General features: G+C 36.0%; 1 protein-coding gene across 2 annotated transcripts; it reads left to right on the plus strand.

Annotated features, from left to right (window-relative positions):
- Window positions 1-5988: 5988 nt before the first annotated feature.
- APELA (apelin receptor early endogenous ligand) lies at window positions 5989-17863 on the plus strand. 2 transcript variants are annotated; one of them, XM_019744632.2, is made up of 4 exons: window positions 5989-6268; window positions 7621-7710; window positions 13204-13241; window positions 17152-17863. In XM_019744632.2, the coding sequence occupies exons 1-2, from the start codon at window positions 6196-6198 to the stop codon at window positions 7707-7709; spliced, it is 162 nt and encodes a 53-aa protein (XP_019600191.1). In that variant the 5' UTR covers window positions 5989-6195; the 3' UTR covers window position 7710; window positions 13204-13241; window positions 17152-17863. The 2 variants fall into 2 exon arrangements, with proteins under 2 accessions (XP_019600191.1, XP_019600190.1); XM_019744631.2 differs by lacking the exon at window positions 13204-13241 and having other exon boundaries at window positions 5998-6268.
- The last annotated feature ends 995 nt before the right edge of the window (window positions 17864-18858 follow it).

Genomic DNA, 18858 nt, shown 5'->3' on the forward strand with positions numbered 1-18858 from the left:
CCAAACTACCTTCACTTTTGGTGAAGAACGACATCATCACAAGTCAAGATTCAAATACCAGGTGTCTGTTCTATTAGTTTAATATTAAACCCTAGACCACTCAAGCTCTGTAGTTAAAAAATGATTCAAAAGTCCATGAATCGCAAAGTCTTAAATATGTCCTTAAAGAATTCCAACACAAGGTTTACTAGCAGTTTTATATCATATATAATTCATTGTATACAATAATTGTTTCCCAGAAGTCTCTCATATTTATTATGAAAATTCCCTAGACTGTTTCGATCAAAAGAAGCATATAAACAACGTTAAGAGTAAGGGTAGAGAAGATGCCCCTAAAATATCTCACTTGTTTCTTTTTTTTTTTAAAGAGAAATATTACTAAGTGGGATCTCCCTTGTGTCAATTAAATTATTCTTACCTAATTTTTTCTTCATTAGAAAAATATGTAAAGATCACCTATATCCCTTTTACTCAATAACAAAAGTGTTCTTGATACCATTTGGTCAATCACTTTAACCCAACAGCCTGGGTAAGAATCACCACAGTGGAGGGGTGCCTAAATGTTCCACATATGTTGTGCCTTTTATTATTTTTGTACTGATATAAATGAAAGTCTACTACTCCCATGAACATGTTATTTTTTTTCAAGTTTGCCAGGCATATGACAGTTAGGAAGACATCCATACTCTCAACAGTGTGTGCCTTTTTTGGAGTTATGGTTTCTTGTGAAAATATATGTTTTGGCTCAGATATTAGCTTGATGTAGCATTTATGATCAGTAATGTTTTTTCAACCAGCACATGTACCCAAGAAGATCCTGGGAAAATTTTTTGAGTGAGCATTGTACTGAATAAATGTTTTACCACACTCAATATTCTAATTTTGTACATTTGATATCTCCAACATGTCTAATTCACCATTTCCTCTAAGTAGGGAGAATGTCAATTTTGGTCACACATTTTCAAAACCAATAATTTTTTATTTACGTATGATTCTATTTTCTATAACTTTGGTTGTTAGTTTCCTTTTCAGTGTTTATTTGGGACCCTAGAATGGCAGTAGATAAGGGAGGTGTAGGAGAACAAATGTAGGGAATGAAAACTAAAAATCATGGGGTTGATCTAGACCTGTAAGTGGAACCAAGGATCAAAAGAAAAATGTATACCAAAACCAGAAATCAATCCATGTATTGGTTCAGAATTCAGAAAGAGTCAGAAAGCAGAGAAATAAATAAATGGGAAGCCAGAAGGAAATAAGGCCTCAGGTAGATAAGTAAAGTCAAAGCAAGGTATTGGGAAGGGGTAGTCAACACCATCCAAGAAATCAAGAATTAAATAGGAAATATTCTTCGGAAGATAGACTACATTAAGCAATAATCTGTCTCCCCCCAGATTAGTTTTAAATGTTTCCATCTGTGGGCAGGATATATATAATCCCACAACAAAGAGAGATAGGTAGTTAATCAGGAATCAAGAGTAGATCCTAATAATATTAAGATCTACTTTGCTATACTCGGATATTTAGAATGGAATTTTAGTAATTCATCTAGTAAATAATAAGTTAGATAATGAAAATACAGCAATGAAGAAAACACAAAATTTCCTACCCTCGTAGAGTTTACATTCCGTAGAGGTAGGTAAATCACAGGTTATAGAGCTTAGTTACAGACCCAGCTTGCAGACTTGAAAGGTAATCTAGTTTCTATCCTCATCTAGGTCAAGTTGCATAAATTGCTATCCTAGTGGTTGCTCTAATTAATTCCTGAATTTATCTCAGTTTTGTTTTCACCTTTTCCAGGTAAATATTTTTTACACATTCCTTTTCTTTATCCAATATTCACTTCTGAAGCCACACTACTTTTAAGTTCGCACGCATTCATTTTTTAACAACTCATGATTTCCATATTCAATTCAATTCAATATTTCTAGGTCCTGGATAAGACATCAAATGGACAGGTCTCTCCATTCAAAGAGTTTTTATTTCTGCAAAAGTCCATATGTCCTCAAGAAACTGTCAGACCAGGATGAATGTACGATGGCCCACACGGGAGGAATTAGTGCTACGGTGGTGAAAAGGCTATGATAACAGAGGAAACTTTCCAGACCTCCAGAACAAAATCAAAATTCCTTCAGTTGGCAGGAATGGGAAAATGCTTATAGAGAATTTATTTAAAAATTAAATTACATTGGATAAAATGTAATGAATAAACAGTAAATTCAAAAATAGGGACTATGTCTGATTCCTCATTGTATCCCTGTACCTTGAACACAGCCCGAACATAGTAGTAATTTAAGTATGCAACAAATATCTGTTGAACTGATCCTGAATGACTGACTTAAACCCTGAACAACCAGTAGGACTTCAATGAGGTAAAATTGGGACAAACAGAGCGGATGTTTCCAAAGAAAAGAAATGCACAACATGAACAAAAACAAGAAAAGAAGAAAGAGTGAGCAGAAAGTAGTTTAATTTGGATGGATTGAAGTTTTTGCAAAAAAGGCCCTATTCGAAAGTTTAATGATTTTCTGTGAGACACACCAGTGCCAGCAGTGTGGTGAAAGCTGGAGTCCAATATCAATGAGATGTATCCTGAGAAGGTGGTGAGGGAGTAGAACAATCAGGGGAGACTCTTTATTTCAGCAACTGGCTGAATAGAGTCTGAACGAAAATGAGCCAAAGGAGAGAATTTTTAGGTTGGAGAGAGCACATTTGTAGGCAGAGAGAGATAGAAGGAAAGATTAAGATGCAAGTGGGAAAGAAGACAAGATAGATGGGGCAGGATCGCTTAGGACAAATGAGGGCACAAGGTGAAAAATCAAAGGGGTAAAAAGCCCAGAACTAGACAGACACAGGCCTCACCCTTGGCTTTGTTATTAGTATTTCATTAAATTCAGGGCTAGTCACTTAATTCTCTGAGTTTCTTCTCTCATCCCTAAAATGGAGATGAAACTTGAATCATATGATTAAATGTCTAAATAAAATAACTTCTCTTAAATACCTGGCATACATAGTACACCACTACAAAAATAAGTATGTTTTTAAATAATTATATAGAGAATATATCTACTTATAGAATATATAAATATATAGGAGTGTACTGGTTTCCTAGGGCTGCTGCAACAAAGTACCACAAACTGGGTGGCTTACAACAACAGAAATTTATTCTCTCACCACTCAGAAGACGAGAAGTCCAAAACCAAAGTATCAGCAGTTTTGATTCCTTCTTGGGGACTCAGGGGAAGAACCTGTTCTATGCCTCTCTCCTAATTTCTGATGGTGGCTGGCAAGCCTTGCCTTATAGCAGAACTCTAATCTCTTGCTCTGCTGTCACATGGCATTCTCCTTGTATGTCCCAGTATGTCTCTGTGTCTCTTCTTATGGGGACACCAGGAATATTGGATTTGGAGCCCACGCTACTCCAGCATGACCTCAATCTTAACTAATTACATCTGTAATGACCGTATTTCTAAATAAGGTAACACTCTGAGGTCCCAGCTTAACAGGAATTTGGGGGGTATACTTTTCAACCCAGTATAAGAAGTATTTTCTTAACTTATCCTTATTTTTATAATAGCATCAACAAGCTATTATTATAAGAACTAGAATTTGGACCTTAGACGAGAGGATAGCAAAATGCTTGAAAGCTCGGGTCATGGAATTTGAATTCCATCTATTCCTCTTTGAAGTCCATCTATTCCAAGTCGGGTGGCCTTGGAGGTTACAACCTCTTTAGTTGATAGTTTTCTCATTTGGTAAAACAGGGAGTAATACTTCAGAGTGTTCTGAGGAGGTTTAAGAGATGGAATATATGTAATGCATTTAGCATGCTACCTGGTTCGGAGGGACAGTGCTTGGCTCTCAAAGAGGCCCATCTTTGCTGTAGGTGGGGTGGAAGTGGGGCTTTGCATTCACATAAACAAAGATGATTTATCACTTGCATCTAGTTGCAGACTCAAAGCCCTGTCACAGAGCCATTTGCATTGTTCTGACTTACCCCTTTGTTACCAAGACTTCTCCATGCCTGGTTGTTTAACACTAACATGAATGATTTACCACCACTGTTGACCCACATTCCACAGAAATGCTGGGTCATTTTCATTGTCCTTCAATGTCTAGAATTTCAGTTTGCCCGTCAACTCTACAACACTTTATTACTGTACTCCAAAAAGCAACTGCTTACACATAATCGTCACTGTCATCTTCCTTAAGTTGTTTTTGGAAAGAATCACTTTTAACTATATAAATAAATAATGTCTTACTTTTCATAAATTTAATACATTATCTCACTAAACCTTTAGAACTCTGCAAAGTAGAAAACCAGGTATTACATGTCAATTTTTTAAATGAGAAAATTGATATTCCAACGGGTTATAGGACAAATACAACACTTTGCTGTATCCTAGTCAGTGATGTCATATACCTTGCACAGTACTTGAGTATATTGGCCATATTCTAAGAGTTCACTGTTGATCATCTGGTTATAAAACATAAAAATTTTAATCTATAGATGCAGTGTATGGTAGTCACTATTTTATCCATCAAGAAAACTCACTACTATACCTTTGAATAAACTTATAACTTGGCTTGACGTTATACTGTCAAAATCTACATTAATCTCCTGTTGGTTTTCTTGATTTAAACATCCAACCGTGGTAGCTTGCTGTTTTCCAGTGTGCTACATTGAGAAGTATGCAGGGGAAGCAAAAATCTGAACAACACCTTTGTCGCTCATGAAGCACTTTTATATCATGAGTCCAAACTCCTGTATTCAATTGATTGTCTGGAGCGATGTACAAACACAGCACGGTAATGTAGGACCCTTTAACACTATGCGTCCTGTTCCCAAATGGGCAAATGTTCTTTGGATTTTAAGGAAGTGATTCTAAGAATTCCTGTATGCTATTGCCTGTTATAAGGTGTGTGCATAACTAGGCAGGCAGGGAATGTTACAGACTGACTTGGAAGACCAAGACCAAATTATGCCTTAATTTCAAACCTCAGGAAGCCCAAGGTGGTGTACCATCTACCTGAACCTAGAAAAGCCAAATGCAACAAAAATCCCTGGCAGTGTGTAAAAGCTTCATATGCTTTAGATTTGGTCTTTGGGCTCTACATGTGTTTCAACAGTGCATCTACACTATCCTTTTGGATTACTTTATAGTAAGTACAGTAAGTTCCATTTATAACAGCTACATATCACAGAGAAGGAAGCACTTAAAACAAAAAGAGTTGTTAGGACATGTGTGCAAAGACCACACTAGATTACTGTTTGTATCTTCTGAAAGTGTTAGGAGATGACCTGAGAAGTTCTTTCCCCATCTCTAATTTCTGTGTCTGTGATATGTTAGCTTGGCATTCCACCACATATAAATGTTTTAACAGAACACAGATTTCATTAGTTCGTGACTTGTGTAAACTTCCTTTTTTAAAATTCTGGATGTATTACCGATAAAAGCAACCCCCATTACTTTTTAAATTGCACTTTACAAAATAAAAACATAAACGTTTTCCAAATTTATTTCAGAATATCCTAAACCCCAGGAATGTTTATTGATACAGACCCACCTAGATTAAGCAATTTAGAAATTTAGGATAAATAGGCAACACTTTGCAGTAGGTTTGGTAATGAAAAAGCATTTCAGCACATGTTCTGCCACAAAGCATTCGGGAGTCATGGGTTAGAGTTTCAGAATTCCTTCTGAAAAGGACAAAAGAGAGACTTCCTGTCATTTCGATTGGTTTCTGCATGTGGGACCAATATGGGCAATGCAAAGTTTAAACAGATGCAAATCATGAGGGGAGGAGGCAAAGCCTTGCCTAGTTTTACATATTCCTGCAAATCCAGACTGAATGAAATCTCTCCTAAGCGCTTCCAGAGTACACTTCCACTGAAGTCACAGCACACTAGAACGCTTCATTTCACCAATATGTGCTTATGGAAATAAAGGGGAGTGACAGAGGGGAAGGAGGAGAAGCGTGGAGGAGGGGCTTGAGGCCGAGGGAGGCTCTAACCACAGCACGGCGCACCAGTAACCTTGTCTGATGTGATCATTAACCTTTCTAGAAAACGCAGCTGGCAGTTCTCTGAGGGTTGTCATTAGAATGTGAGAAGAGCCACACAGCTTTTGCACAAGACTGTTCAAAGAAGTTTGGTTTACTTGGAGAGCTACTGCTCCACTTTAGTGTGGCAGAAAAATGAGATTTCAACAATTCTTTTTTGTATTTTTTATTTTTATGATGAGTCTTCTTATCAATGGACAGAGACCAGGTAAGACTTTGGTACATTTGTACAAAGTAACTTGTTTTTAATGCCTGTTTGTGTCCGTGGGCCTCTAAGCATGATTGTGTTTATGTTGAAAACACCTCAGAGACTGGGGTATTAGAGTGAGGAGGATTTCTGAAGTAGGCTAGCTAGACTGTTAGTTCTATTACTTGGATATTTTTTTAAATAGCTAGATATTAAAATGATGATACATATTTTACCACTACTTTTCTAATTTCAAAGAATATTGATCCCTTAGCTATTGTAGATATGTTGTCCTTATAAGTAAAAAAGGAATTAAAATGCTTGGTCTGTTCCTTACAGAGGTAAACACACTTACAGATTTTTAGGTAAAATGCAAAATCCAAAGCAGTGTATTAAAAGAGTGTGTTGCTGGCTGGACTGGGACAGCATTAACTGAATTAACAACATATAAAAACCATAATGTGACAAATTGTCGATGAAATCTTAAAATAGGTCAATAGCTGTTATTTCTCGTTATAGAATTAGATGTGTCACTTTAAAAAGTACAATTTTTAGTATTGTGCTTATAAAGCCAAAAATGTCAAAAATATGTATGGTTAAGATAAATAATGTTTACTGGATATATTTTTTTAAAATGATATCAGTTGTGTTCTTATCCAACTAGAATTCAGTAATCAGTTATTCTAATGTGCTTTTACTTGAAAACCAAATAGTAAGGTTTCAAAGCACTGGCAAGTAAAAAAATTAAAGAGTTTTCCGACTCAGAAAAAAACAAACCCAAAGTTAAATAAAAAGGTTATAAGATAAATATATAAGATTATTTACTTGACAATATACTTCTTCATTTGAACAGAAAATGGTGCATAACTTGTTAAAAATTCAGTTTCTCCTTTTAGTTAATCAGAAGTTTGATCACTGAGGTCATTTCAAATAGACTCCCCTGGTGTGACCTTTTACATAAATAAGAAAAGAGTTCCAAATTAGCAACTCAGATAGCATTCCTTCTTACTATTTACAGCAATTGCTATTCAAACCATTTCTACTTTTCTGAAATATAGAACACTTTGGACAATGTTCTTGTAAAATATTTTTGATTAATTCAGTACATAAAATGAAAGGTCTAGGAGCATTTAGGAAGAAGCCTTGTAGAAGGAGGAGGATATTACTATTAATAGTAGATCCTGCTATTAACAGGAACTGTTAGGAATATACCTTGTGCATTTACATCACATTAATTTTTTTATATCAAAATCACATCTAAACAAATAGCAAATAATCACGGTATATATTGAACCCTATACTCTCCAGAGTAAACAACACTTAATTTTCTGAAAAATGCTCCTAGCTCCTAATATTTCTCCTTTTTTTCTCAGCTAATTTGGCAATGAGAAGAAAACTGCATAGACTCAGCTGCCATCAGAGGAGATGTATGCCTCTCCATTCACGAGTGCCCTTCCCCTGAGGTATTTCTGATGGAAAATAGCTTTCCTACATTTACGCAATGTTCCAGATTGGATATACCAAAGAATGTCTATTCAGATTTTGTAATATGTGATAAGGGCTTTATGGTAATGTCAGTTTAAGGCATGCATATCAATAGATGAAACAGTGAATTTAAATAATTTAATGGGATCGATGCGAAAAATGTAGGAAAATCTTAATTGTTGAATCTGAGTGATAGTTATATGGGGGTGTGTGTTTGATGATTACCATAATTAAAAAATCAGGTACCAGGAGAACATAATTATTAAAGCATCTTCAAACATGTGTTTTGAAAAACACTGACTAGCTCCCTATGTTATCCAGAACCAAGCACATTTCCCACTAATACCATTGTGTTCTTGAAAGCATTTGGACATATTTGCCCAACAACACCATATAAATGAGGTGCTGGCCTCAATATGCAGTTTCCTTTTCCTGAAAATATTTCTTTTAATATATAAAATCAACTTAATATTATTGGCATGGCAGATTTCCAGCCACACATAGAACTGGTCTTGATGGTTGCATCTTTAAGGATAAATCCTGAATAGAATTTTGCTCCTCCCCTTTTGTTGAAAAAAAAAAAGTGATTAAAAGGCCAATGATTTTACACCACCATTATCACCAGTGATACTGCCTGAATCATTTAACTTCAAACACTGCCGAAGTTTAAGTTATTTCACACTAAAAATAAATTTGGCATTCTATTATAATTATTTTAAGCTCTTTAAGTCATAAAATGTCTCTTCTGTTAAAAAAAAAAGCTACAGAAATATTCCTCGGCTGGTTAACATACACAGGCAATTGTTAAATTAGCTTATTCAGTTGGCCTCTAGACTGTAGTGTTTATGGCACTATTCATTCAGAGGAAAGGATGGTTGCTATATCTATTGTTTAATATGTGCTTTTCAAACCCAGTGAAAGCCCTGAGTAGGACATTCAAAGAAGGAAGAGCAATTCAGTAACAAGCCTTTACCACCAGGATTAAAACAAAAAGCCAAGTTCTCTATGTCTGTATCTGTAACATATTACTCTTTGCTACGAAATTATAAAAAACAAATTTTGGTGGAAGCAGCCAAAAAGAACAACATGAGGTTTTTGAGAAGATAATTAGTAGTGACTAAACATGCTTTAAAAGGATTTTATATGTTAAAAAACTCTTTGTTGTGTGTTAATAAAGCATTTCAGTCTCACATATAAATTATGGTAAAATCTGTGTTGAGGAGTAGTGGAGAAGTTCAAGATTTTCCCAGCACTTCCTTCACAAGTAACAAAGAGGAGAGGAGGCATTTCACAATAGCAAGGGAATTCCTGCATATACAGAGAAAGATACCTTACATAACTGTGAAGGAAAGCCCTTAGCTGCAGGTTTTATTGGCTTTCTTCACAAACCACCTGCCATAAAACTACTTGTTGCAAGTAAACATGAAATTTGAATTGCCCAAGTTGAGGAAAATTTTGACCTATAAACCAAATTTGTAAACCAAAGGGAAATTTAAGTAAAGGCCATGTAAACCATTTAATAATAGCACTCCTTTACAAAATTAGGCTGATCTTTTAAAGAACTGCTCAGCTCGCAGCATCCATTTTCTCAGTGTTGACACTAGTCTTGCATTCCAGCTACAGTTCTTTGAAGAAAATGTAAAAGCCACATTTTGGAATCCAGGGATAGTATACGCACCAACGCAAGATAAACATGAAGATAAGATTTTCCAAGAGCTTGCTCAACCAGGGCTATAGTAACAAGTGCAACTTTCACATTCAGTGGCATAATACTCGCTGTCCTGAATATTTGTACATTTTTTATGTCTTGCAACAAAACAACTTGACAATTGGGTAAAGGCACGACAGATCTAGGTAGTAAAACTCTAAGACAACCCTCCTTTTCATTTATCCCCCCTCTGTTTTCCTTGCATGCTTTAGATAAAATCACATGTATTTATTCGATTCAATTTGGGTCAAGTGAAAGGATAGGTAAGATAAACAGTTGACTTTGGAATTTTTCCAGAGCTACCCTTTAGAGTGGTTTAGACTTTTAACTCACTTAGTAGGTATGCTCTATTACCTTTTACTCTGTCAGTTTTTTCAGCTCCGAGAGTCCTGCTCAATGATCCTCAGTAAGATTTCTTAACAATTAAATAGAAAATCTATGCTGTACTCAATTCATTTTCTTGATTTTCTTTTTTCCTCACAGAAATATTTTGGCATCACATTCAGCCCTAAGGGAATTAGAGTGGAGGAAAAGTGAAGGGGTGTGAGGAAGTCTAAATTTACAGGTTAACAGGAGAGCATAGAGTGGAAAATGGGGTAGGGCCTTTAGATTCTAATGATTTCCCCCTTCCAACAGTAGAATCTCACTATAATTATTAATGCTTTTATTGATAAATATGTACTCTAGATAACTACATACTGTATTAATACATACTTTTTGTAGCTTTTTAATAACAACTTACTACATTTTCATGGTATAAAATTTTTTTCCAACAATACAGCAAAATGTAAAAGTCAAAAGTAAGTCTTTCTACCTTGTTGCCCGTTTTCACTTACCAGAAGTAATAGCTATGAAAAGATTTTTGGTAAAGCTACCTTTTATAAATTGAGACCAGCTAATATTCTCTTACCACCCTTGATTTATCCAAAATGTAAGTTCTTCCAATTCTCTATTTTCTGCCTCATTCTTAAACCCTGAAAATAAGTCATGGACTTCTGACACCCTTGACCAAACCTCTGCCCTGCTTCCCACCTCTCTCCTGAGGTGTCCTACTATCTTGGACTTTTCACTCCATTCTGCCTTTTTGGCTTAACTGATAGCCAACTTTGCCTTTAACACAGAATCTCCACTTTAGTGGAGCACGCCATCTCCAACTGGTGCAGCGCTCTCTGAAAAGTACTCTTCTGCTTACTCTTAGGTGCCTCCTATTCTGATGCAGCTATATTTCAAATTTTAATGACCTCCAGTTTCCTTAAACTTCTAAATCTCCTTTTCCAACTCATAGCAAGAGACAATTCCTCTTCCCAGAGGAAATGGAGATAATCAAGCCTCAAAATCAGACCCTGCCTTCAAACTACACACTTCTACATCTGCAACACTTCTATTTTCCCTTCTTAGACTTTCACTAAGAGATTCCTCTCTTGGGTACAGTTAATCTCTACACCCCAAGAACTTCGATCCAACTGTTACTCCCTTTCTTCCCCAGAATGTTCCTTAGTCAAAACTGATCTATTTCTGGGAGCTGCTGGTTAGCTCAGTTGGTTAGAGTGCAGTGCTCTTAACAAGGTTACTGGTTCCATCCCCACATGGGCCACTGTGAGCTGCACCCTTCACAACTAGATTGAAACAACTAGTTGACTTGGAGATGATGGGTCCTGGAAAAACGCACTTAAATAAAATGTCTAAAAAAAAAAAGAAAAAAAGAAAAAACAGTGATCTATTTCATCTATTAAAAAAAAAAAATTGCACCTTTGACCCTATTGTGCTTTCTAGTGACCAACCCACGTTCTCTGTACAGCCAACTTGCTTGAAAAGGTGGCTGTTTCCTGTCCTCCCATCTAATTTCAACTCACTGCTCCCCATTAACAATCTGGGAAAAGTCCTGAGTGACATTCTTCTCAAATCCAGTGAACACATTTTGGTCCTGATCTCAGTTATCTCTCACTGTAGGTCAAATCACAGGATGAATTTAACTTGGTTTCAATGACACCATGCTCCCTTTTGACTATTTACCTCTGGAATAAATCACTAGTCCTTTCAGGCCCTGTAAGGGTATCCAAAGGTCTACAGGAAATCACCTTAGCTGTCCTACAGACGATTCAAGCTCATGTCTCAGGGCATATGCACAGCTCTACCAGGCCTTCTGCACAGCTTATTTCTGTAACCCAGTTCTCTGTTCCAGTATCATAGATGTCATCAGGAAGGACTTCCCTGATGATCCTTTAGATACAAATACAATACCCCCCCCCAAAAAAAAAAAAAAAAAAGGCAATATGTCACCTTAACCCTTCTCTTTTCCTGGTTTGTTTTTCTCCCTAACACGGAACGTCATATGATATAACATATATTTACTTTGTTATTTGTTTAGTGTCTGCTCTTCATTAGAATGTAAGTTCCATGAGAACAGGGACTTTGCTTTGATCACAGCTGTATGCCCAGTTACTACAGTAAGTTCCCCAGAAATATTTGATGAATGAATGGATAAACACCTCAAAGTAAACACTTCAATTCCTTCCACTCAGATATTCCTCCTGTGTTCTCAAGATTTGGAGAATTGTAAAGATACTACATATTAGATGTTTACTATGTATGATACCACTATGTGCTATGAAATATACATGTTACTGTCTCGATGTAAATTTCCAAAAACTGTCCTAATGTTTAGTTCTAGTTGGTTTCCCAGGACTGTCATTTCTACCTTGAAATGTGTTGTTTTCCTCTGCTCCCTTCTCTTCATCTCTGTTACTACTACCTGTTATATCTCTCCAACATGACTTCAACAACTTAACTGATCACTCCAGCCTCCAGTTCACGTTCTGGAAAGTCCATTTTTGTTTTATCATCTGATTTTTTTAAACTAAATCTAGACATGTCACGCCATGATCAAAATTCTTAACTGCCCCTGTAGCCTTCAGGACAGCGAGAACTCCCATAATTTTAACAAACAGCACCTTGCAAAATATACCTCTTTTGCATCAGCTGCCACTTCTCCCCTTCCCTCTACCAGAGGGAATAAGAAAGAATTAAGACTGTTTTGGACTTCTGGGATTCGAGTTTTGGGTACATAGCTCACTCCCTGATGATCATGGGTAAGTCACTTACCCTCACTAAGCCTCCCTCCACTTCCAGACCTGTAAGATGGAGCTAGTAATGGTACTTATCATAACCATCCCTAGCATGTAGTAGCTACATAGATGGTAGCTAGCGTTATTTTTAAATATTACCATTACTTTAAATTCAGTGGATTCTTCACCTGTTGTTCCTCAAGCTACACTTCTGCTTGCAATATCCTTTCTTTCATCTTTTCCTCACTAAATTCATCCCTCAAGAAGTGTCCCTGATTAAAGAAACACTTCCTGATTTTGATACTCCTATCAATTGTATTAGATGCCCACTTTTTCCTCTCAGTCCCATCTCCATATTAATGTCAGAGTACTTGACTCACTGCATTGTAATAATCTGTTAACTGACTGTACTCTTCCCTTCTCTCAGCATGCTGTCAATTCCCTGAAAGCAGAATGTGGAGTTCTGACTTTGGTTAAATTAGCATTTGTTAAGTGGAGCAGAGTACAGAATGGTGAGTCAAGGGTGAGCCTTAGTTCCACAGCTGACTACAGATGAATTGCAATAGAGAAGTTTATTACTCATGGCTCCTGGAAGAAACAAATGGCATGCCTGGGGGGCCCACATGGGGAGGTTAACAGAACAGAGACAGAGACAGAGATGGGACTTGGGGTACAAACAGCATTTTTTTTTTCTTTAGGGTCCATGGGTGGAGTGCTTTGGCATTCCTGGATGAAGGTGAGATTGGCACATTCATACCCAAAGAGCTGGGTTTTGGGAAGCCCCACAGGGGTCTTATCTAAGGGGTATATAAAGTATATAGGCTGTGGGAGGCAAGGGAGACTTGATCACCAGGGCTGTTGGCAAAATCATATCAGGAACTTACATCTCCTTGTGACTCTACAACTACTCTCCAGGGCATGTGTTTGTAGGAGGCACTATTATCAGAGTAAGGTCCTCGCAGGCCCCTTGGACAAACAAAATGGATACTGAGGCAGCAATACCATGGAGTAGCTTACCTATAGTCTCAACAGTGGGTTGTAGTTCTGTTTGAATTTCAGCTGACAAAAGTGCCTGGAATACAGCAGGAACTCCACAAATGTTGCTAAAAGAAATGAAATCAAACTTTTATTTATATCTTAGCATTTAAGACCTATCAAATCAGACTCCCCCCACCATACATTTTCAGCTTTATTTTTTTAACTATTAACTTCCAAACTGAACTCCTATCAAATGGATTTCCTATCTCTGTACTTGAAAGTGTTTTCTCTTCCAGGAATTGCTGCCCTCATCTCATTAAGTTCAAACCCTTCCCCTCCCCCAGGGTTCTCTTCAAATTCCATTTTCTTTATGAGGCCCGCCCTGATCCAATTAACTTAAAATAATCTTCCATTCTTTCAACAATCTCAGCATTTTTATCAGTAGTTTTAAAGCCATTTATCATATTCTACTTTATTTTGTCAGATTTTATCTGCATTGGAACGTGAGCTCCTTGAAGACAAGATTGGGCCCCTGAAGTTTAGAATATAAACCTTCAAAATGCATGAATGTCCTGAGAGCAGTTTTAAGTATAGGGGATTCCTCTGTGGACTATCATTATCTGCAGGGCATCTTGCTTAAAACTCAATAAAACAGAAAATTAGTCTGGTCTCAGTGATTGAGAAAAACATTCTTAATTTACTGATGAGATAAAACTTCTATAATGATCATGATGCCTGAATGTTAATACAATTTTCATATATATTTATTGAAAATATAAATATATAAAATTTAGTTACATTATACATTACAACAGTAAATGTATATTCCCCTGTATACAACATGTGTATGACGAACTAACACCTAAATTCAGTTTTCTTCATTTTGAAACTTATTTCTCATTACAAAGCCGGTAATAATTATTTCTGCAGATATTTAAAATAGCTGCTCTCTATTTATCATCTGTGAGTCTAAAATTTCTTTTTAGCATAAAGCTTTTTGTCTTTAGTTTTTTTTCTCATTTATGCATACAATTAGTAACCTAGTGATAGCGGGTTAACTTTATTTTTTCAGAGCAGTGATTTGAAAAGTACTCTTAGTTAATAGCAAGAGGATATTTATTGTTTTGTAGGTGACCTGAAAAAAAACAAAATCATTGATTATTAATGACGTCAATACATTTCATACTTGGATGTATTTTTTAATAGCGGTATATGGTATTGAATGCAACAATTTTTTCAACACTATTGATACTAAGAAAATTTATATAAGAATTGTAAACTTCCTGATCATAATAAAATTATAAGCAATTATCACCAGAAACATTCAAATTCTTGTCAGTATATCTACAAATCCTCAAAATATTGCTAACTTACAATTAAAATTCCTTGATAGTTTATTTGTTACCACTCAGAATGTTTATACTTATTTATAAATAATTAATAATGCAAACCACATGTCTTCTGCTTTGTTAAAATTTTATTAAAGAAGAAAAATTGGTAGAATACACAGGCTTTACCAAGACCTTCTCCTCCACGAGGTCTCAGCCATGCGCACGCATAGTCATGCCAGAAGCTTGGTCAGCCACTGCCTCCATTCCAGCCTCATCAGGCCTTGCACATTTCTCCATGTCCACTGACAGGTCTCTCTAGTCTTCCCTTTCTCCATCTAAGATTCTATAATTCATTCTTTCCATAACTGCTACCAATACAGGTTTCCTTGCTGCTCTCTTCATCTCATTATTCTGGAAGGATCCGAAAGTTTTCATCCAAGCATGTTACTGCTACTGAAGAATATACAAGAAGTCTCATTGGAACCACTTATAAGTTCCTTATCTCCCATCTCAGTTAGTTCCTCAGTGTCCAGCAAAACTCCTACATTCCTGTGGTCAATGTGCTGCCTTGCACTCCACAATAACTGTTTCTAACTTGTACACTGAGCTCAAATTTCAGGCCCTTTTCTTCATTGTTTTAGCAGGTGGCCTTGACTCATATCACAGTGAAAAAAATTATCTTTTTTTATACCTCACACACCAGATTAGAATCCCATCTAATCTACTTCTCCTGACCACTCCCATCCTCCCCTCTTGGTTCCATTCCATTCTTCCAGGAGCCCATTCCCACCTTGAGGGGAAAGGAGGGGCAAGTATTAGGAAAGCTGACTGTTACTGACCAAATTTTGCCCATTTCAGGCCAACTGCTGCAGAGGTTAAGGTTTGGCTTCCTGGGCTGGTTGTTACAGAGCTCGTGGGACAGAGTTCTATTTTAATATAGTGTCAAGCCATTGTCCATTTGTATATTCAGTCTCCCAGCTCCAAGCATATTTCATCTCCAATTCACACCACCCCAGCCTAACTACTGTTTACCTTGCACCCACTGCCTCACATCCACTTTTGACTAATCCAAGGTCACAAATATTTACACTTATGTATTCTTCTAAGACTTTTATCACTTATTTTTATGTCAATGATCCATTTTAAGCTAAATTTTGTACATGGTGTGAGGAAGGGGTCTACCTTATTTTGCACATATTTAATTTGGGTATCTAGCATCATTTGTTGAATGCATCACTATTTCCTCCATTGAATTCTGTTGGCACCCTTGTCAAAAATCAATTGATGATAAATGTAAGGGGTTATTTCTGGACTCTCAGTTGTATTTCATTGATCCACCTGTCAATCTTTGTGCTAACACCATACTGTCTTGGAGATTGTAGTATTGTAGCAAGTGTTTAAATTGAGACTGAATCCTCCAACTATGTAGTTTTTCAAGATTAGTTATTCTGGTTCCCTTGAATTTCCATATGAATTTTAAGATCAGCTTCTCAGTGTCTGCAATGAGCCAGCTGTGATTTGGACAGGGATTGTGTTGAATCTAGATTAATGGGAAATATTGCCATCTTGACAATTAAGTTTTCCAGTCCATGAACATGAGATATATTTCCATTTATTCAGATCCTCTGTAATTTCTATCAAGTGTTTTGTAGTTTTTAAAATGCAAGTTTTATACTTTTGCTTAATTTATTCCCAAGTATTTTATTCTTTTGATGTTATTGTAAATTAAGTTTCATTTTTGAATTGTTGATGGATAATATGTAGAAATATAATTGATTTTTGGCTATTGATTTTATGATGAAATTATTGATTTATTAATGAAATTATTGATTCATTCTCATAGCTTTTAGTGGGTTCCTTTATGATTTGGTATGTACAAGCACATGTTATCTGCAGAGATAGTTTTCTTTCTAATCTAGATGTATTTTATTTATTTTCCTTGTCTATATGCCTTAACTAGACCCTCGCATACAATGTTCAATAGAAGTGGTGAGAACAGACATCCTTGTTTAATTCCTGATCTTAGATGGAAAGCATTCTGTCTTTCATTATCAAGTACGATGCCAGCCGTGGGTCTTTGCAGATATCCTTATCAGGTTGAAGGAGTTCCCTTCTATTCCTAGTTTGTTGAATGTTTTTATTATGAAGATAAAAGTGTTAGGTTTTGTCAACTATTTTTTCTATTGAGATTATCATGTTCTTTTGTCCTTTATTCTACTGAAATTATGAAGTTTTCATAACTCATTGTCTATTAAAAAATTAAGCATGGGTAAACTGGCCTGCTGGATAGCATTTCTTATTATGCTATGTTCTTTCTCCTTTGCCTTCCAAATATAGATCTTCTCTAGATAACTTCCCCCAGTCCACAAGATGAAGAAGAGGAGTGAATGAAAAATACCCACCCACACAATCGTGTGCTTGCTTAGAAGTTCCTGTATGAAAAGGAATCATTTGAAAGCACCTGGAATGTCTTAGTTGTTTCACAGGATTCTCTTCTTTTCTTTTTAGAGGGAAAATAACATAAATTTAAAAGCAATTACAGTCTGAAGCACAATTATTTACCTGTATAAGAAAAATCTCTCATCTTTTCTGCACATTGTAATTCTTATATGGGTTAAAAAGAAAAATACTTTGTAATGTCTTAGAACTCTCTAATAGTAAAAAGTGCAAGAATTTAAAATTTTTCTTTGATATTCTTATAATTCTTCAAAAATATTAAGATAACTGTATATGTTTGAGTAATTCTTTTAAAAACGCTAAATCTGAAATCAAGTGCATGGACTATTCGGCTTTGCAGAATTGGGAGAAAATAATTGGTTCATTGATTACTTATATAGAGAGACTAAGAAAGAAGCTATTAGTTGCTACCAATTTTATATTATAGGCTTTAATGTTTATAAAAGTATTTTTTATTTTGAATAATATTCATTTAAAGTTGTAAAAGAATGTTTGAAATACTAGTTGTAGTTCATTTTATTTTAAAATTGAAATGTTCATTTCTGAATCTTTTTCTCATCATGTAATTACAAAAAGCTAATGTTTGATTTCCTTTGAAGTTCTGTTTTATTTGTGTAGATAGTCTCTTAGAAAGGCCCACTTAATGTGGACATTTAAAATATAGTTATGCCAATGAAGTCCCAAGTGGGGCAACATCTCTAACATGAGAACCTAGCTCATCATTCTGCTAGGTTCTGTTTTGGTGCTGTTCAACCTATGGTGGTGAAACATGTTAAAAAAAAAAAAATCAGAAGGAATTTAGGGATATAAAATTATCCTGTCCAAATCTGAATTGTATTGATAATTAGGTGTTCCCAAATTCTTAATTTTATTTATTGAAAGACTGTTAGCTCAGTGTCATAAAGGTTTCTATTATTTTACTGTAAGTTAATTCCAGGTATAAAATTTACAAATTTACAAATTCCGTGGCTCAAGTGGTTAGAGCTTGAGCTCTGAGAAACAGGGTTGCCGGTTCGATTCCCACAAGGGCCAGTGAGCTGCAACCTCCACAACTAGATTGAAGACAACAACTTGAGCTGAGATGCTGCTGAGCTGCCAAGGGGTGGCCCCATGGTTCAGTTGGTTAGCAGAGAGAGCTCTTAACAACAAGGTTGCCGGTTAGACTCCCGCATGGAATGGTGGGCTGTGGCCCCTGCAATTAGATCGAAAACTACAACTGGACTTGGAGCTGAGCTGCGCCCTCCACAACTAAGATTGAAGGACAACAACTTGACTTGGAGCTGATGGGTCCTGGGAAAAACACACTGTTCCCCAATAAAGTCCTGGAAATATACACTGTTCCCTTTCCCCAACAACAACAAAATCTCAAAAAAAAAAAAAAATTTTACAAATTCATATCTTAACTAGAAATTTTACTTTGTAAACATAAAGTGGGAGAAGCCATGAACCATTAACCCTTATTTTGCTAAAATAAAAGGTTGGGATTAACACAAAGAATTTCACATAAAAATTCTGACATCATGGAGTTTGTCTACCTTTTATAGCTTATTAATGGTGTCTTTTGGGATGGAAAGTGCTTATATAAAG

This window comes from Rhinolophus sinicus, linkage group LG07 (assembly GCF_036562045.2).
Source record: "Rhinolophus sinicus isolate RSC01 linkage group LG07, ASM3656204v1, whole genome shotgun sequence".
Taxonomy (NCBI): Eukaryota; Metazoa; Chordata; class Mammalia; order Chiroptera; family Rhinolophidae; genus Rhinolophus; species Rhinolophus sinicus.